General features: G+C 39.6%; 1 protein-coding gene across 3 annotated transcripts in view; it reads right to left on the bottom strand.

Moving 5' to 3' along the window:
- DOCK1 (dedicator of cytokinesis 1) overlaps positions 1–14,612 on the bottom strand; it is a 258,548-nt gene that overhangs the window by 112,109 nt on the left and 131,827 nt on the right. For all 3 annotated transcript variants that reach the window (XM_068689182.1, XM_068689180.1, XM_068689181.1), the window contains exons 28-29: positions 10,991–11,092; positions 4,279–4,373 (exon numbers count right to left, since the gene is read on the bottom strand). In XM_068689182.1, the coding sequence (XP_068545283.1) occupies positions 4,279–4,373; positions 10,991–11,092 (197 nt within the window). The remainder of the gene's footprint in view (positions 1–4,278; positions 4,374–10,990; positions 11,093–14,612) is intronic.

Below are 14,612 nucleotides of genomic sequence, written 5' to 3'. Positions count from 1 at the left end.
ACAGTTGCAGATGAAAGTAGCAGCTCGAAATGAATATATCATAAGGTCTACCAAAGGAACCGATCATCTCAAATGCCAGAAGTAAGAGCAAAGATTAAATTATTTTCATTTACAAAAACGTAAAGAGGAGCTGTTTATGTGTTCTGACTTAGCGGTTTTAAGAGGAGCCTAGTTTAAGTTGTCAGCTGCTGACAACAGTTAAAATAATTTCTAAAACATTTCTGAATCATTTCTAAATATGATTTAGAGGGGAAAAAAATACAAGCAACCTGAAATCCCTGTTGATGCTTCGACAAATGGCTTTCTTCAAATTACTTGCAGATAAAACTACCGGAGTGCCTTTTTTTTGCAGGACACCATGGAACAAAGAAGCTGCCTGCGAAGCTCTCCAGGTCTCCATCCTGACACAGAGGAAATGCTCCCGTCTCTTTGCAACAGCTGTCGGCGCTCGTTGCAGAGATGAAATAATGCAGTGGCTGCAGAGCAGGGCCAAATGTCACTATTCAGCATCCTTTGGGTCAGTACAAAGCAGCTATCTTATAGTAGCTGTTGACAGAGCTGATAAAAATACTTTCTTTTAATCTGGTAGTATGATGCCTTTACCTTGATAGGAATAACCCTTCCTGAAAGTATTACAACACATAAACCTTGCTGTAAATGTAATTTAAAGGTGTCCAAGTATCTTCAGTGGATGTATTCGTAACTCCCAACAGCAATATTGAAGACGAGTAGCATTTTCTTTTAAAGTTACCTCAGCTCGATCTTATTTTTAGGTAATGCAATCATGGATACATTTAGCAGCTCGCTAACAGTTCACCATGTCTAAAACTTCTTGCTGGAAATGAAAGCTGCAGTCGCAAAGTTCACCTCCAAGTTGCAGCCTAGAATCCACCAGCAGAGGCAGGCGGAGTGACAGGGCTCTGCCAACTCTCGAGAGATCATTTAGTCCATTCCCCTTCTCCCCAAATTATAACCAGCAGCTTAACAGATGCTTGTCAAACTGTTTTTAAATACCTCTGCTGCTGGAGACTCTGCAATCGCCCCGAGCAATGCGTTGCAGCGCTGGCTGCTGGAGTATTTCCCCCAGCCTCAAGCCTGAATGTGCCTTGCCGCGCTTTATGGCTGCAATTTCTTACATTCATAATTCCACGTGGCTCCGAGAAGACTGTTCCCATCTGCTCTGCTGCGAGATTTTGTGTATCTGAAGAGCGTTTGTGCTCTTCCAGCCCCTCTGCATTCTCTCTCCTTTAAACTGAACCGAAAGCAATGGCCATTTCAAGTCCACATGTGGATCAGGACTTAATTAAATATGATTTGAATGTTCTTTCCACCCACCCACCTCCATGCTACACCCTACTACGCTATGACCTACTGCCACCCGCTCATCAATTTTTCTTTCCAGTCATCAATTTTTCTTTCCATCTCTGTTGCACGGGCATTGTTGTTCACTGAACAACAGCAGCTGACCTAGAGCTCAATCCGACGACGAAAGGGAAAGCCACACTGTCACTTTGGAAGGGCTCTTCTCCCCCCCTCCAAAAACTCTCACTGCATGGTACCCGATGAGCCCCCACCTGAGCATCACACACCAAACAATGCCACCTGGGGCATCCTGGGGGCAAACCAAAGGTCTGCAGCCTTACATGGGATCAGCACCATTCAAAACCTTTGTGTCCTGATTAACAAATTGTTTTGCTGAAGTATGGGCGCCATTTTAAATTAGATTAGAGGCCTGTAGGTAGAATTAAGTGACACATCTAAAAACAAAAACATAACAATTATCTCATTAGATATGAAGGTTTCTGTGTTCATTTTAGATAGGAGGTAATGTGGCATGACTACCTGTGTTGCTGAAGCAAAGGTCTGCAGAACCTGGGAGGCAACCCTGGACATGGCCCAGCACAGCCAGGGATGGGATGGGATGGGATGGATGCAGCACTCAGGTCTGGAAGCACTGCACCAAAGATGTAAGAACCAAGTAAGCAGAATGAGAGTAATAAATGAGCCTGGGTGAGCGTGTATTTCTGCACACAAGGGTCCTGTTAGGAAATAAGGCTAAGCAAAGCTTAGTACTACATGATAAGGCGTCCCTTAGAAGGTGCAGCCGCTGCCTTCCCTCTTCTCTCCATGCCCACAGAAAGGGCCCCGAGGTTTGACTTCCACATGAGGCCAGTCCTTTTCCCTTTGTTTTCTGCTCCCAGACGTACCTCACGCAGAGAAACAACCGAGCTCAAAAACATTCTCGATATAATTAAAAATTAGTTCACTTCGTTTGGCTTATGTCACAGCAATAATTTGCAGAGGTGTTTTGTCAGAGGGACACGGAACGGCGCGCTCCGAGCCAGTTCTACTGAGAGGAGCTTTAAAAAGACAGAACTTGGTCTTAATTTTTTCTCTTTTCCTTCAATAAAAGTTTATAGGTGTGAAAATAAATGGAGCAGATGGACAAAAAGGTATTTTACAACACCGCTTCCTGTTTTTGGAAACCACATTAACTTCAACAGGAAAAATGAAAAGCACTCAAATCAATTCAGAAGCATTTACCAAATGAGCTGGTGTAATGAAAATGAACTTGTAAATTAGAGATGAACAACCCCCTTAGCACTGCTGCGGATATTCATCAACACCAGAAAGCCTTGAAGAAAATGAAAAACAAACCAAACAAAACCCCAAATACCCTTTAAATGCTACTCAAACATTATATGGGTACTGCAGTTACCCGGGAAGAGAGGAAGAGCCGAAGATTATCACAGCACATCCTGCTCCTGCTTTTCCAGGACTCGCTGTTCAGCTCGGCAAAAAGACCAGACGGTACTCGAAGGATCAGGAAATCAAAGCCCCAAGCCTAACTGAGGGCATCACATGAGTCTTACTCCAAATTTTCCAAGGGAGAAGCTGCCTGCTAAGGATCCCTTTGCGCTTTAAAGGAAAAACGTGGGGGAGAGAAACGCTCTTTCTATACCTTTGCTTATACATTTCTCTGACTGGAATTCCAGTTTTAAAACAAACAATTGAGATCAGAATTGCACCCAAATGAACCCTAAGAAGTTATTTGGCAATACCATGAAGGTAATTTGAGGAATACCCGCCTCCATCAGATCTGGGGAAAGAGCCACCGCCCCAGTTCAGACCACCGTGTGCCTGGTTTGCTGGCACTGGTGTCCAAGCACAGACCTTGCTGCTCATGTTTCAACCTCCCCCAGAACTAAGTAGAGCACAGAGGTGCTCTCCTTCCTGAAGGGATGCCAGATAACATATGCTGCGAGGGTTTCCAAAGCACCTGCAACAAAATCCTCCAGATAGTTGGAGTTCTTGAAGCAAAACTGCTTTCAAATTTTTTTTTTAAATAAGAAAGAAACCCAAAGGGCTTCAGACCTTCCTCATCAAGCAATCTCAAAGGGTTCTTGGCTCTAAAACAGCAGGTGCTTTGCGAGCTACAGCCGCACAGGAGCGTGCATCCACAGCCCATGGATGTGATTCAAAAGATGGCTGCATCTACCTCACGTTTACTAGGAGTGGATTTTATTAGGTGGTTAAGACAACTTCAGAAGCTGGGATTAAAATTATGGTGAATTTTTATAAGGAAAGTAGGAAGTGTAGTACAGGATTTTATGTAGGTAAACACTGGCAACTTTATAGCCCCGGTAGCTACCAGTGAGCACATCAGAGATTTCTCCAGGCAACTAGTAAATAAAATGTTTTTCCTTATACTTTCATCACAGCACACATTAAAGCATTTGACGCTCTTAATGAATGTCACAAACATAAAATATTACATAAAGGCGTGTTCAATAATGACAATGCTGCAATTATGAGCAAAAAAACAGGGATTAGAAATATTTACAGCTTGTCTCTTCATTACCAGGCTGATGGAATCTGGGTATAAATGCCCTTTCAGTTCTGTCTTGTTAATACCACTGAAAACATCTGAGAATATAACTCCGTGTCAGCATACAGTAACCACTAGTTTTTGAGGTCATATGCGAAACATTATTTTATTTTATTATTTTTATGTGTAGTTCCCTACTGAATCTGCAGCCTCTTCCAAAATTTTGGCTCTCTGAATGACGCCACCCTTAATTTGGGGAGCCCCAAACCAGGCCCTTAAAGCATCCTCCTGAAAAGGCAATTTTTAAATAATTATTTGCATCCCAGAAGGAAACGAAAAAACCCTAGCTGCTGCATTGTGGTTTACTGTTTCCAAGCAACACTGTTGTTTCAGATCAAACGTGAAACAGCCATCTCAGTCAGCCACAGAGCTTTTCCCTCTGTACTTACTTATTCTGCATCATGTTCATTATAACCCAGTCGAAGGGATAGACGTTCTTCCCAATGAGATTCTTGAACATGATGAATGTTTCCATCAGAAAATCCTAAAACAAGAGAAAATATTTGGAAAAGACTCCTCTTACAGATCAAAAAAAACACACAAGTGATAGTGTCAGTTATTAATGACTAGATTCAAGAGGTGCTTTATTGTTCTGCTTCATAAAAAAAGCCATTATTCATATAAAATAAATTTTACTAAGTCATATTTCTATACGATGTATATAAATTCTGCAATGATTCCGTTTAAGCTTTTCAGAAATGGTATTAATGGCAATCCTACATCGTGAAGGACTCACTGTATTACTCAGGAAGAAGCTATGAAAAGGAAGCTTTTGCTGAAAAAATGTTTTCTTTTCTATACCGTAGGTGCATGCGCTGAGTCTCTCTCTGTGCACGCAGACTGTATTTCAGCACACACGTAGCAACACATGCCTGGCATATACTTGACCTTTTTGGAGGTAAAAATAGTTAAAAACATACGTAAAAAGCTAAAAAGAGTAAGGCGTTAATTTTAATCTTATAATTAGACTGAAAATACTTCCTGGCACCAGTTGCTGAGTTTTCCTTCTCTTCAAGTACATCCTGCTGAAATTTTCCCTTACTGAAAACAAAATTATGTTTTGGTTTGTTTTGTTTTTAAGCCACAGCTCGGAAATGTATTCAGGTGAGTGTTGTGTTACCCACGACCTCGAGTAGCTGGTAACACTGCTTCTGGTTTGGCCATCAAGAAGCTACGAGAGACTTTCTCCCTAAAGGGAACAGCAGTAATTGCTTCTGCAAGTGAAAATCTGACCCAGAACAAAGTTAATTTAGTAGCACAAACCAATTTATTTCTACCCAGATATAAACAAACATCTCTTTGGAACAGAAACCTGATGTACTTTACAATGTAAATCATCTTCTACAATTTGGGAATCTATAATTGCTATCTAACAATTTAAGTGATATCAAATGTCCACAGTAAGATAGAGAGAGGGGGAAAAAAAGGAGTTTAATGCAAGCAGTCCTTGATTCACTTCACGCAGAGATAAAAATGAACTTTTATTCTCGTCCAAGGTTAAAATACTTTTCCTTTGCTACAGCTCCTCGGTAACTGTATTAATATTGTCTATCTTTTAAAATGTCAAATGTCTACAAAAAAAAATAAAAAATTACATTCAGTGGGCTTCAAACTAAGGCTGTTTTTTTATGTAACCTTTTCAGTGAGAAACAAATAAGAAGTTACTGCTCTTACACGGGTTTCTTCATGTGCGAGAGCCAGCGTCTTTGCTAGATATTATCTTATGACTCGTTGTTCTTTTAAAACGTTTTTCCTGGCTTGAAATTCATCATTGGTGTGAAACAGGGAGATGCAGAGACCCTGAGGGCACAACACGGGGATCAGGAAGGAATGTGAAGCTCCTGGCTGCTCAGCCGGGCCCTGTGCAAGGCGCAGGGTTTGCTGTGGGGCCGCACAAGCACCTGCCCAGGACCAGGCCGAAGAGGGCCAACAGCAGCCACAAGGCATGTTTTCCCCCCAAATCTACGACATTACTTCAGTAAACTGCCGTGTTCTTTCACCAAAACCAATCCCAACACAACAACATCAAAAAAGATGTTTTGACATTAACAGAACTGAGGTGAAATTTCCAAGTGCTTGTGGTTAATGAGACGTTACCGGTGCGTAAGGCACAGCTCGGCCCGGACACACACGGCTCAGGAGAATGTGTCTTCGTTTAGCAGATCAAACTGCATATTTTGCTGCTCATTTTTCACGAGTTTGGTGAGAGAGTTACGTAATTCCTAATAATCACCTTGCATATTTTGCTGCCCAAGCACTGCTTGGTATTTATACCAGGTGCCTGCTCCCTTCCTGTGCTGGGGGTGCTTCACAGCTCAGCAACCCAACGCTTCTGTGGAAGTGGCACCATAGGAAGGGTCATCACCTATCCAAGAGAGATCTGAGCTCACAGTGGCTTTTTTTCCTGCTATTTTGTGACTACAGACGCATACTCTCTTGGTTTCCTGCAGCAAACCCCACCACTACTTCATTTGCTGCTGGTTTTGGCTGTTGAACCTCTGCATAATTTGCTGATCAAGCTGCATGTGACACCGGATGAATTTTCCTTTTTTTTTTTTTGGATGATTCGTATTTGTCACTGACCTTAAACGTTGTCCTACACGGGGCTGAACTGCTTTGCTGATTCAGCCCTACATTTTTATCTACCGATATTCGCATTTTAATAGTCCTACTTTCACCCAGGTACTTTAAGTAATGCACTGTAGTAACTAATGTAATTATTCATCAGCTAAACAGCTTCTGACGCTTACCTGTATTTCATGTACTCTCAATCCTATGCTCTTTTTAATTCTATTTTTCATATAAAAAAGTAAATGGTTTATATGGGATAACTCCTTAATAAGAGCAAAATCCAGCTTTTGCATGGGGAGTGGGAATGGACGGGGGAGCTACCAGGTCACACAGCGTTGCTGTACAGCCTGCTTATTTTCAGTTTACCTAGAATCAGAACAAATTATCCTGAACATTTGAAAGATGATTGAAAAAATGTACTAAAGGAACAAGGGAACTCTTGATGTCTTGCCAACTGCTGATACAGATCCTGTTCACTGTCCCAAGGAAGCAGAATTCACAATAGATGGGATCCCTTCACAATTCCCATCCATTTACAGAAAGAAACCAGAGCAGGCTCAGCCTTGTAACAGGGTAGGATGTGACAGAGGCTTTTTGGCTGAACCCCCACTGAGATCCATCACGGAGGCTGCCACCAGACAGGCGGCTCTCCAGCCCCACGCAGGGGTCCCACCACCACGGGAACTCCAAGTCCTACGCTCACACCACAACTCGAAGTCCTAGGGGATTTTAAGGGGAAGGATGGAGGTATACCAGACGGTGATCCTAAACATTATATGGAGCTCATCTTCCTACTCACTTCATTGACCCCAGGACAAAATCTCAAATGCCTTTAGGAGGAATATTTCTCAAAATATTCAAAGGAGCAAAACATTAGACTTTCTTTTTGTCAACTAATGACAGAAATTCCTCAAACAACTGAATATGAAGTCTACCAAGTAAAAAAAGGAAGTGAAATCAGTTAGCTCTAGAAATAACCCCACTGATCGTGGATGATGTTTCATCTCAGGATGATAGCAGCCTTGACAATAACAAATTCCTCTTTGAAAAGAAACACCTTAATCCGAACAGCTTCTAAAATTGAACCTAAACAGTATATTCTACAGGGAGAGATAAGACTGGTTTTATCACATTCCAGCTCATCTCTTCTAACATTTTAAGGCCAAGGAAGACCATTATAATAATCTAAAACTGACACCTACCTAACACAGGCCATAAAGTTTCATGTAGCAGTTCCAGCACCGAGCTTATAACTTCTGGTTAAGCATGAGCACATGCTGAAGAAAGATATAAGGGTTTCAAATGGTGAGGAAGCATCCACAGCTTCACTTAAGTTCATCATTTAAAATGAAAAAAAAATGAAGAAAACGCTGTGTGTTTGTTTGAATATATTTAGTTTCAGTTTTAAATCACTACTTTCTTATGCCTTTGTGGTAAGACAAAATACTCTGTAATAGCAGAGGCAGGTACCAGCTCCGTATGTAGGGACTTTGGGTTCGAATGAAATCAGTTTGGATTTAAACTCTCAAGAGAGGCAAAGAGCACTAGCAGAAGGCTCAAAAATGGCAGGACTAAAAAGAAATGGGGTAAAAAAAGCATTAAAAAGTTAAAACTAAGAAGGAGAGAAGGGCCTGCTTTCCACCCAAAGCACATGATAACAGGTAATATATACATATAGTTCAGTTGCATCCCACCACCGAAGACAGACAGAAAACAAAAGCGTTAAGAGGAACATGGGAAAATCGGAACCACAGCACCAATAGAGGTAAGGGAGGCAATGCTCCTGGGAGAGCTAGTAAACCCTCCTGTACTGAACAAGATGTGGGCTTTGAATTAACACTGAAATCTCATAGAAGAATAAATACTTAAGAGAACTGTAACTCCCTTTTTGCTACTCACTGAAAAGGTTATCTATCTTTTTTCATACAGAGAAATTGGGTTGTATCTTCATCCTTTTTTCCTACATGATGAGTGAATGGGGGTGAGTTTTTTTTGTGTAAAAAAGGTAGTTTATTCACTGAGGTTTCCTTTTATCACAAGATTTACAATGTATTGCCATTACACCTCTGCCCTTCATTTATATTATTTACATTTTAAAGTCAATTTAAGATATTATAACTTACCACTAGCACACTACCTATTCAGTGTTTCACCAGCTTACTACATACTTTAATTTCCACTAATGTGCATCATCATTTAATCAACAGCATCATTAAAACATTTAAAAGATACATTTCAGTAAAGGTACAAGAACTATTACACCAACTGACTAAGCTTGGATTAGCATATCTGCTCCTACAAACCACAGTCAGGTGGTGTAACAAGCAGAAAATAAGCAATCAAACAGCATATATGCTGATGGAAAATAAGATTTTAATAATATGGAATAAGCCCATCCACAAAACCTAAGAACACGCAGAACAGGATGAATATACAGGGAGTAAGGACAAAGGAAAAAAGTGATTCATCATGTATCCCAAAGCACTGCATAGCATATAAATCACTCTCTTAAAACAAGCAATTATAAATAGATCACTTGCCAAACTTCAAATGCATAAATACTCTCTTGTTTTCACCAAGAAAGATCTGACCCTAGAGAATCACCTCAGACAATTTACAAAAAAGTGACTTTTAAATAAACACTTTTAATTCCGTTAGAATAATCACAATTTCCTAACCAATTTTCTTTCTCTGCATTTTATCATTACGAGGTTAGAGAGCAAACTGCTTTTACCTTTTCCTTATAAAACCCTGTAATCAGTTAGCCTTTTCCAGAGCTACGTGGCTTGAACCACTTTAAAACTACAAAAATATTTGCCTTCATTAACCAGGAGTGTTAACTCATGCCTTTTCTACAAATAAAAACATAATTTCACTGAACTACATACATCTAGCTAGGGAATGCTTCGCTGTTAGAGAACAAGTCTTATGAGGACAAGCTGAGGGAGCTGGGGTTGGTTAGCCCAGAGAAAACGAGGCTCTGGGGAGAACTTTTCACTCTCTACAATTACCTTAAAGGAGGCTATAGCAAGGTGGGGATTGGGCTCTTCTCCCAAGCACCAAGTGATAAGATGAGGGGAAATAGCCTCAAGTCGCACCAGGAGAGGTTTGTGTTGGATATTAGGAAAAATGTCTTTACTGAATGGGCTGTGCAGCACTGGCATAAGCTGCTCAGGGAAGTGGTTGAGTTGCCATCCCAGGAGGTCTTCAAGAAATGTGTATATTTAGGACTTAGAAGTAAGATTTAGTGTTGGACATTAGTACTAGGTTAAAGGTTGGACTGGGTGATCTTAGAGGTCTTTTGCAACCTGAATGATTCTGTGATTATTACTGGAAAACAAAGTGGGAAAAAACAAAAACAAAAACTATACAAGGATGTGCTTCAAGAAGCCAAAGCAGACTAATTGGGAAGTAACCATTTAATATCATGATGTTCTTCTATAGGTCTTTGCAGTTGGACTTTGTCTTCATTCTCCTGAATCTTCAGCTCTGTACTTCACTCTTCTACATCAGATACAAATACATTGAGCAACAGAGGCTCCAGCACCTGATCTGAAAATTGGCACCAGGCAAAGAGCTCAAGCCTTGCAGAACAGAAGCAGAGGTAAGGGGAACAAAAATTAAAGGCAATAAGGAAAACTGGAAAGTCCAAACAAAGAAATTACACAAACAGAAGACCATGGGTTTTGTACCGTTGGGTACAGAAGGAAGAAGGCAATCTAAACGAAGGCCACCCTGAAGATTAAAGCAGAGATGAAAGCTGCCTGAAGTGCCGAACAGAATCCCCTGCAGCAGAGTGGGCAATGTAATACTGCTGATCAGACTTCAGGTCATCTGCTAATTGATGGATCTCAGCCAACAAGTTTGGTCGCTACTTTGCAGCATGCACTTGCCATATGGCAATGATAGTTTCAGGTCATTAGAGAGTTATCTCCTTAGCTATAAACTCTCTTCTATTATGCTCTAATTAAGTTGTGTTGTAGGATTAGTTAGACTACTGAACGACCACGAGAAGACAAATTTCAATTATTATTGCTTATTTAACAACTGAGGGCATCTTTAAGGTTAAAATGCTTTGTATAAATTTTAAAGCTAGCAGGTCTGCAAGTAAAAGCTATTTAAACAAATGAAGAAAATTGGGACATCTGGGAGATTTAATGCTAGAAGTTCTTTTCCTCAAGAAAGCTTTTTTTTCCCCCTCTCTCCTTAAACAAAACAGATTTTTAGTAATGACTTGGAATTACTATTTCCTAATACTTTCTTTTAATTACCTTACATCTAATGTCTCAGAGCTTGCGTTGAAAATATTGAACAGCTCCAGAGATGAGCTGCATTTCTGTGTGCGGCAGGAAGGTTAATTTGGTCCTTTGCAAATTCAGAAAATGTCACACTGCTTTATTAATTATTTTTAGATTACATTTGTAACTTTAAACATTATGTCCACACTTCATAAGTATATTTAAAAAACGGGAAAGAAATACAAACACAAACTAAGCTGTCTTGTGGAGAGATAAAAGATGTTACACTTACCACAACATCTGACCTCATCTTTCCAAAAGTCTTGATTAAATGAGCGTAGTGATAGTCCTCCATTTGCCTTAGAATGGCAGTCATGCAGGCAACAAAACTTCCCTACCAAAGACAAAAATATAAACAGGTCAAGGATTTAAGATAGGGCAACATAATACTTGCTGTCAAAACATGCTAGAGAGCTCCATGTAAGAAAGTCAATAGACTTCTATTGTTTAAATTCATCGATATGCAAAATTATGTCAAGAAAACGAAAAAAAATCTTGAAAAGTTTCGATATCCAATTTCATAGCTTTATCACCAACTTCACTGAAGATTTTGCAACATATTTTTTCATATAAAAATTGCTCAGGCATTAAAGGCTTTGGAAGGTAATAAACTACTGCTAAAAATATCACACAGTATCAGTATTTGCATTTGGGAAGTCAATACTATGCTCAGGGAAGAAATCTCTTAAAATCATTATACTGAGCATCGCAGCCTAAGCCCGAGTTTAAATTTATTGAGTGGTACTTTCAGATACTGTGATGCTTGAATAAATAAATAAATAAATCATCTAAACCCAGTAAATTCCACGAAAACAGGATAACAAACCTCCCTCTTTCAAACCATGGAAAACATAAGAAGTGACAGAGAAAGTTTAATCTTTCTGGTACATGAAAATATCGGTCAGGACTCAAAAGCATATTATTATGAAAAACCCCTTCTATTGCTACTGGAAGCTCCAACCCCAAAGTGACATTTTTCTGTGCTCATGCTCCTTCTGGGACTATCTGTTAAAGACGTGTTGACTGGTTCTGGTAATACCATTCACACTTTTTCTGATATTTAATGAAGAAAAGAAAAAAAAAGAGAATTATTCAAAAAATAAACGATTCTATATACGGTTTGATGAAACTGTAAATTCACCTTTCTGTGCTGTACTCAAGGTTATTCTATATCATGCATGGCATGACACAACATGCAGTAAATTTCTCTTCTTTCTAAGTACAGCACAGAGTTATTGTTTTTATTGTTTTTATTGTTTTTATTGTTTTTATTGTTTAGCTTTAAGATCTTTATTATTTTCAATTTAAAATATTTATTGCTGCATCAGGCCAAGTAATTGAGACCAAATGCAAGATGACATCAGGTTATCCGTGTGCATTATAAGCCCTACTATTTACTCTCCAACCCAAAAACTCCGCAAGATAAGCACTCCTTCAATACGCTTTTCTCCTACGTAGTGGAGTTTATACCTAAACTCCTACAGAGCTGATCATGTCCAGGCAGGAGCATTAGTTTTATTTTACACTACGCAACCATCTCTGACGAGTTTTTAGGTGTATGCAAATGATGAATCTGAAAGGGAAGGGCCACCTGATCCGCTGATCCACTACATCAAGAGAATTTTCTACAAAACTACACCATGAACAGAAGCAGTGGCTGCATAAAAGATAATGGTTACTGCTGTGAAATGTAAATAAAACTGGATCATCTCAAAAGAAAAACGAAAGGCAAAACAATAATTGCCAAGACCGTGTTTAGCAGGCACTCTACAGAACAGACACCATGAAGAGCCTGTGCCTGCTGGAAGACTTCCAGTAGCCCACTTTCAGGCCTATTTCTACTCACGATGTCATCAGGCAAAGAGATGCTTCACTGAAATTTAGTCTTTTTTAAATTGGCTACTGAAGCCTGGACTCCAGGTGTAATTCAGTCCATTCTCCAAAGGGCCTGGGGATGACTCCTAAAGGCTCGGGAGAGCTGAAGGCAGCCTCTGTACCTGGTTACGGATGGCCTCTCACTCACTGACTCTGCACTGCCCATTGCTTTGCAAACACAGATGTGCATTTCCTTCACATTACAACGCTATCCACATATTTGTAATCTAGCCCCTTTCACATAAACCACCAGTAAATGTTCAACCTCTGCTTCCTTCCAACTGTGTGGTTCCTATAACCACCTAATAGCTTTGATCAGCGCTGTTTATCTGCCCTTTTGAGGTGTAATTTAAGTTACTAGACATGGCTGCAACAGCCAAACGATGAATTTCATACCTGAAGAAATCCTTATGGCACCTTGCATATGAAAAAAGGGAAGCAGGTCACCCGTTAAGCTTTCCGACACATTTTAATGAGCTACACCCATCCATGGATGAGTTTCACTGCCGTTTCCTTCGTGCTGGATGGTGACCCTCTCCTCTCCATCAGCTAGCAGTGAGGAACATTGCTTGCAAACCCCAACTCCCCCTTGTCCCAACATCTTGCCAAAGGATCACAACCCTTCTTCTATGACTGTCCCCATAAGCCAGGAAAGATGGCAAGTCACTGGTGAGAGAGCTAATTACATCTGAGTGTCTTCCTAGTAAGCACAGAGAGATTGGAAAGGACACATGAAAGTTTAATGCCTCCTAGTTCAACACACGACGTCTACCGAACGCGTGAAAATGAAAATATGAAAGGTTGCTGAAAACCCTGAATGTTTGCTGGAGAAAAACAAATACAGAAATATAAACAAGGTTAGAATTGCAAATGAAGCACGAATGTGAGGAAATTCTGTAGCACAATTAAATGGTAGTTTAAAACAGAAAAAAAAAAATAAAAAATTACAATAACAACTACAAATACTTGTCAAATTGTAACGTCAGCTTAAGCTGAGCCCCCAAAGTGATTCCTACCTGAATGTTTAGGGTCCTTGACATGTTATTCAACATTATTTTTCATTTCCTTGCATAAAACAATGCACCGTTCCCATCTTCTTAGTATTACCTTGATAACAAAAACCTTTTCTTTCTTTAATATCATATTGTCCCCTTACGCCTCTGTTGCACTCCACACACACCTCTCCCCTCCAAAATTCATCCTCAGATCCCCACCTGCTAAAACGTGATTAAGGCCCTGCTGGTTAGGAAAATCTGTTTAATATTACAAAAAGTATACTACCAGTCTTCTGCTTGCTTTTCATAATTGTCTTTGCACTTTGAGGTATCATTTGCAGCCAGCATGCTCTTAATTACAACACTAATAAAAATTTGTAATTATTTATAGGCAATATTTGTATTGTAGGTATTTTAATATGGCCTATTAACTATTTAGCATTAGCTAACAACAGTATTAAATTTTAATCTTTAGTTGATTTTTAGTCTTTAGTTGGATTCAGAGACCGTTGTTGTCTTCTGCCACTCCAAGCAATACAAAGAAGAAAAAAAAAGGAGAAAAAAAAACCTAATTGTCTAAAAAAAATCAATTTCAATTTTAACTTTAGGAGCAATTGCAAACCTACATTTATACAACAAGTACTGCAAGGGCAACATAGGGGCCTGCCATTGCCCCGTGCAATTATTAGCTATTTATTCATTGAAATAGTGTCAAGGCTTAAACTGAAAACCCTTTCGCATCCTTCCTTACTAGCAAAGAGTAGAAACAAACACTGGAAATGAAGTATTCGAGAAGAAGAAAAAAAGAAAAAAACAATAACAACAACAAAATCAACCACAGAAGCTGATTCTTCTTCAGAAACAATGCATTATTATTCAGACAACACGTTGTATATAAAATGACAGTGTAATTCTGAAATGTAAACTTATTTCTAGTTCCTCTAAAATACAATTCCGAATGAAAAGTTGAAGATGCTCGCGAAT

Source organism: Anas acuta, chromosome 7 (genome assembly GCF_963932015.1).
Source record: "Anas acuta chromosome 7, bAnaAcu1.1, whole genome shotgun sequence".
NCBI classification, from domain to species: Eukaryota; Metazoa; Chordata; class Aves; order Anseriformes; family Anatidae; genus Anas; species Anas acuta.
This window is presented reverse-complemented; position numbering and strand designations above follow the sequence as displayed.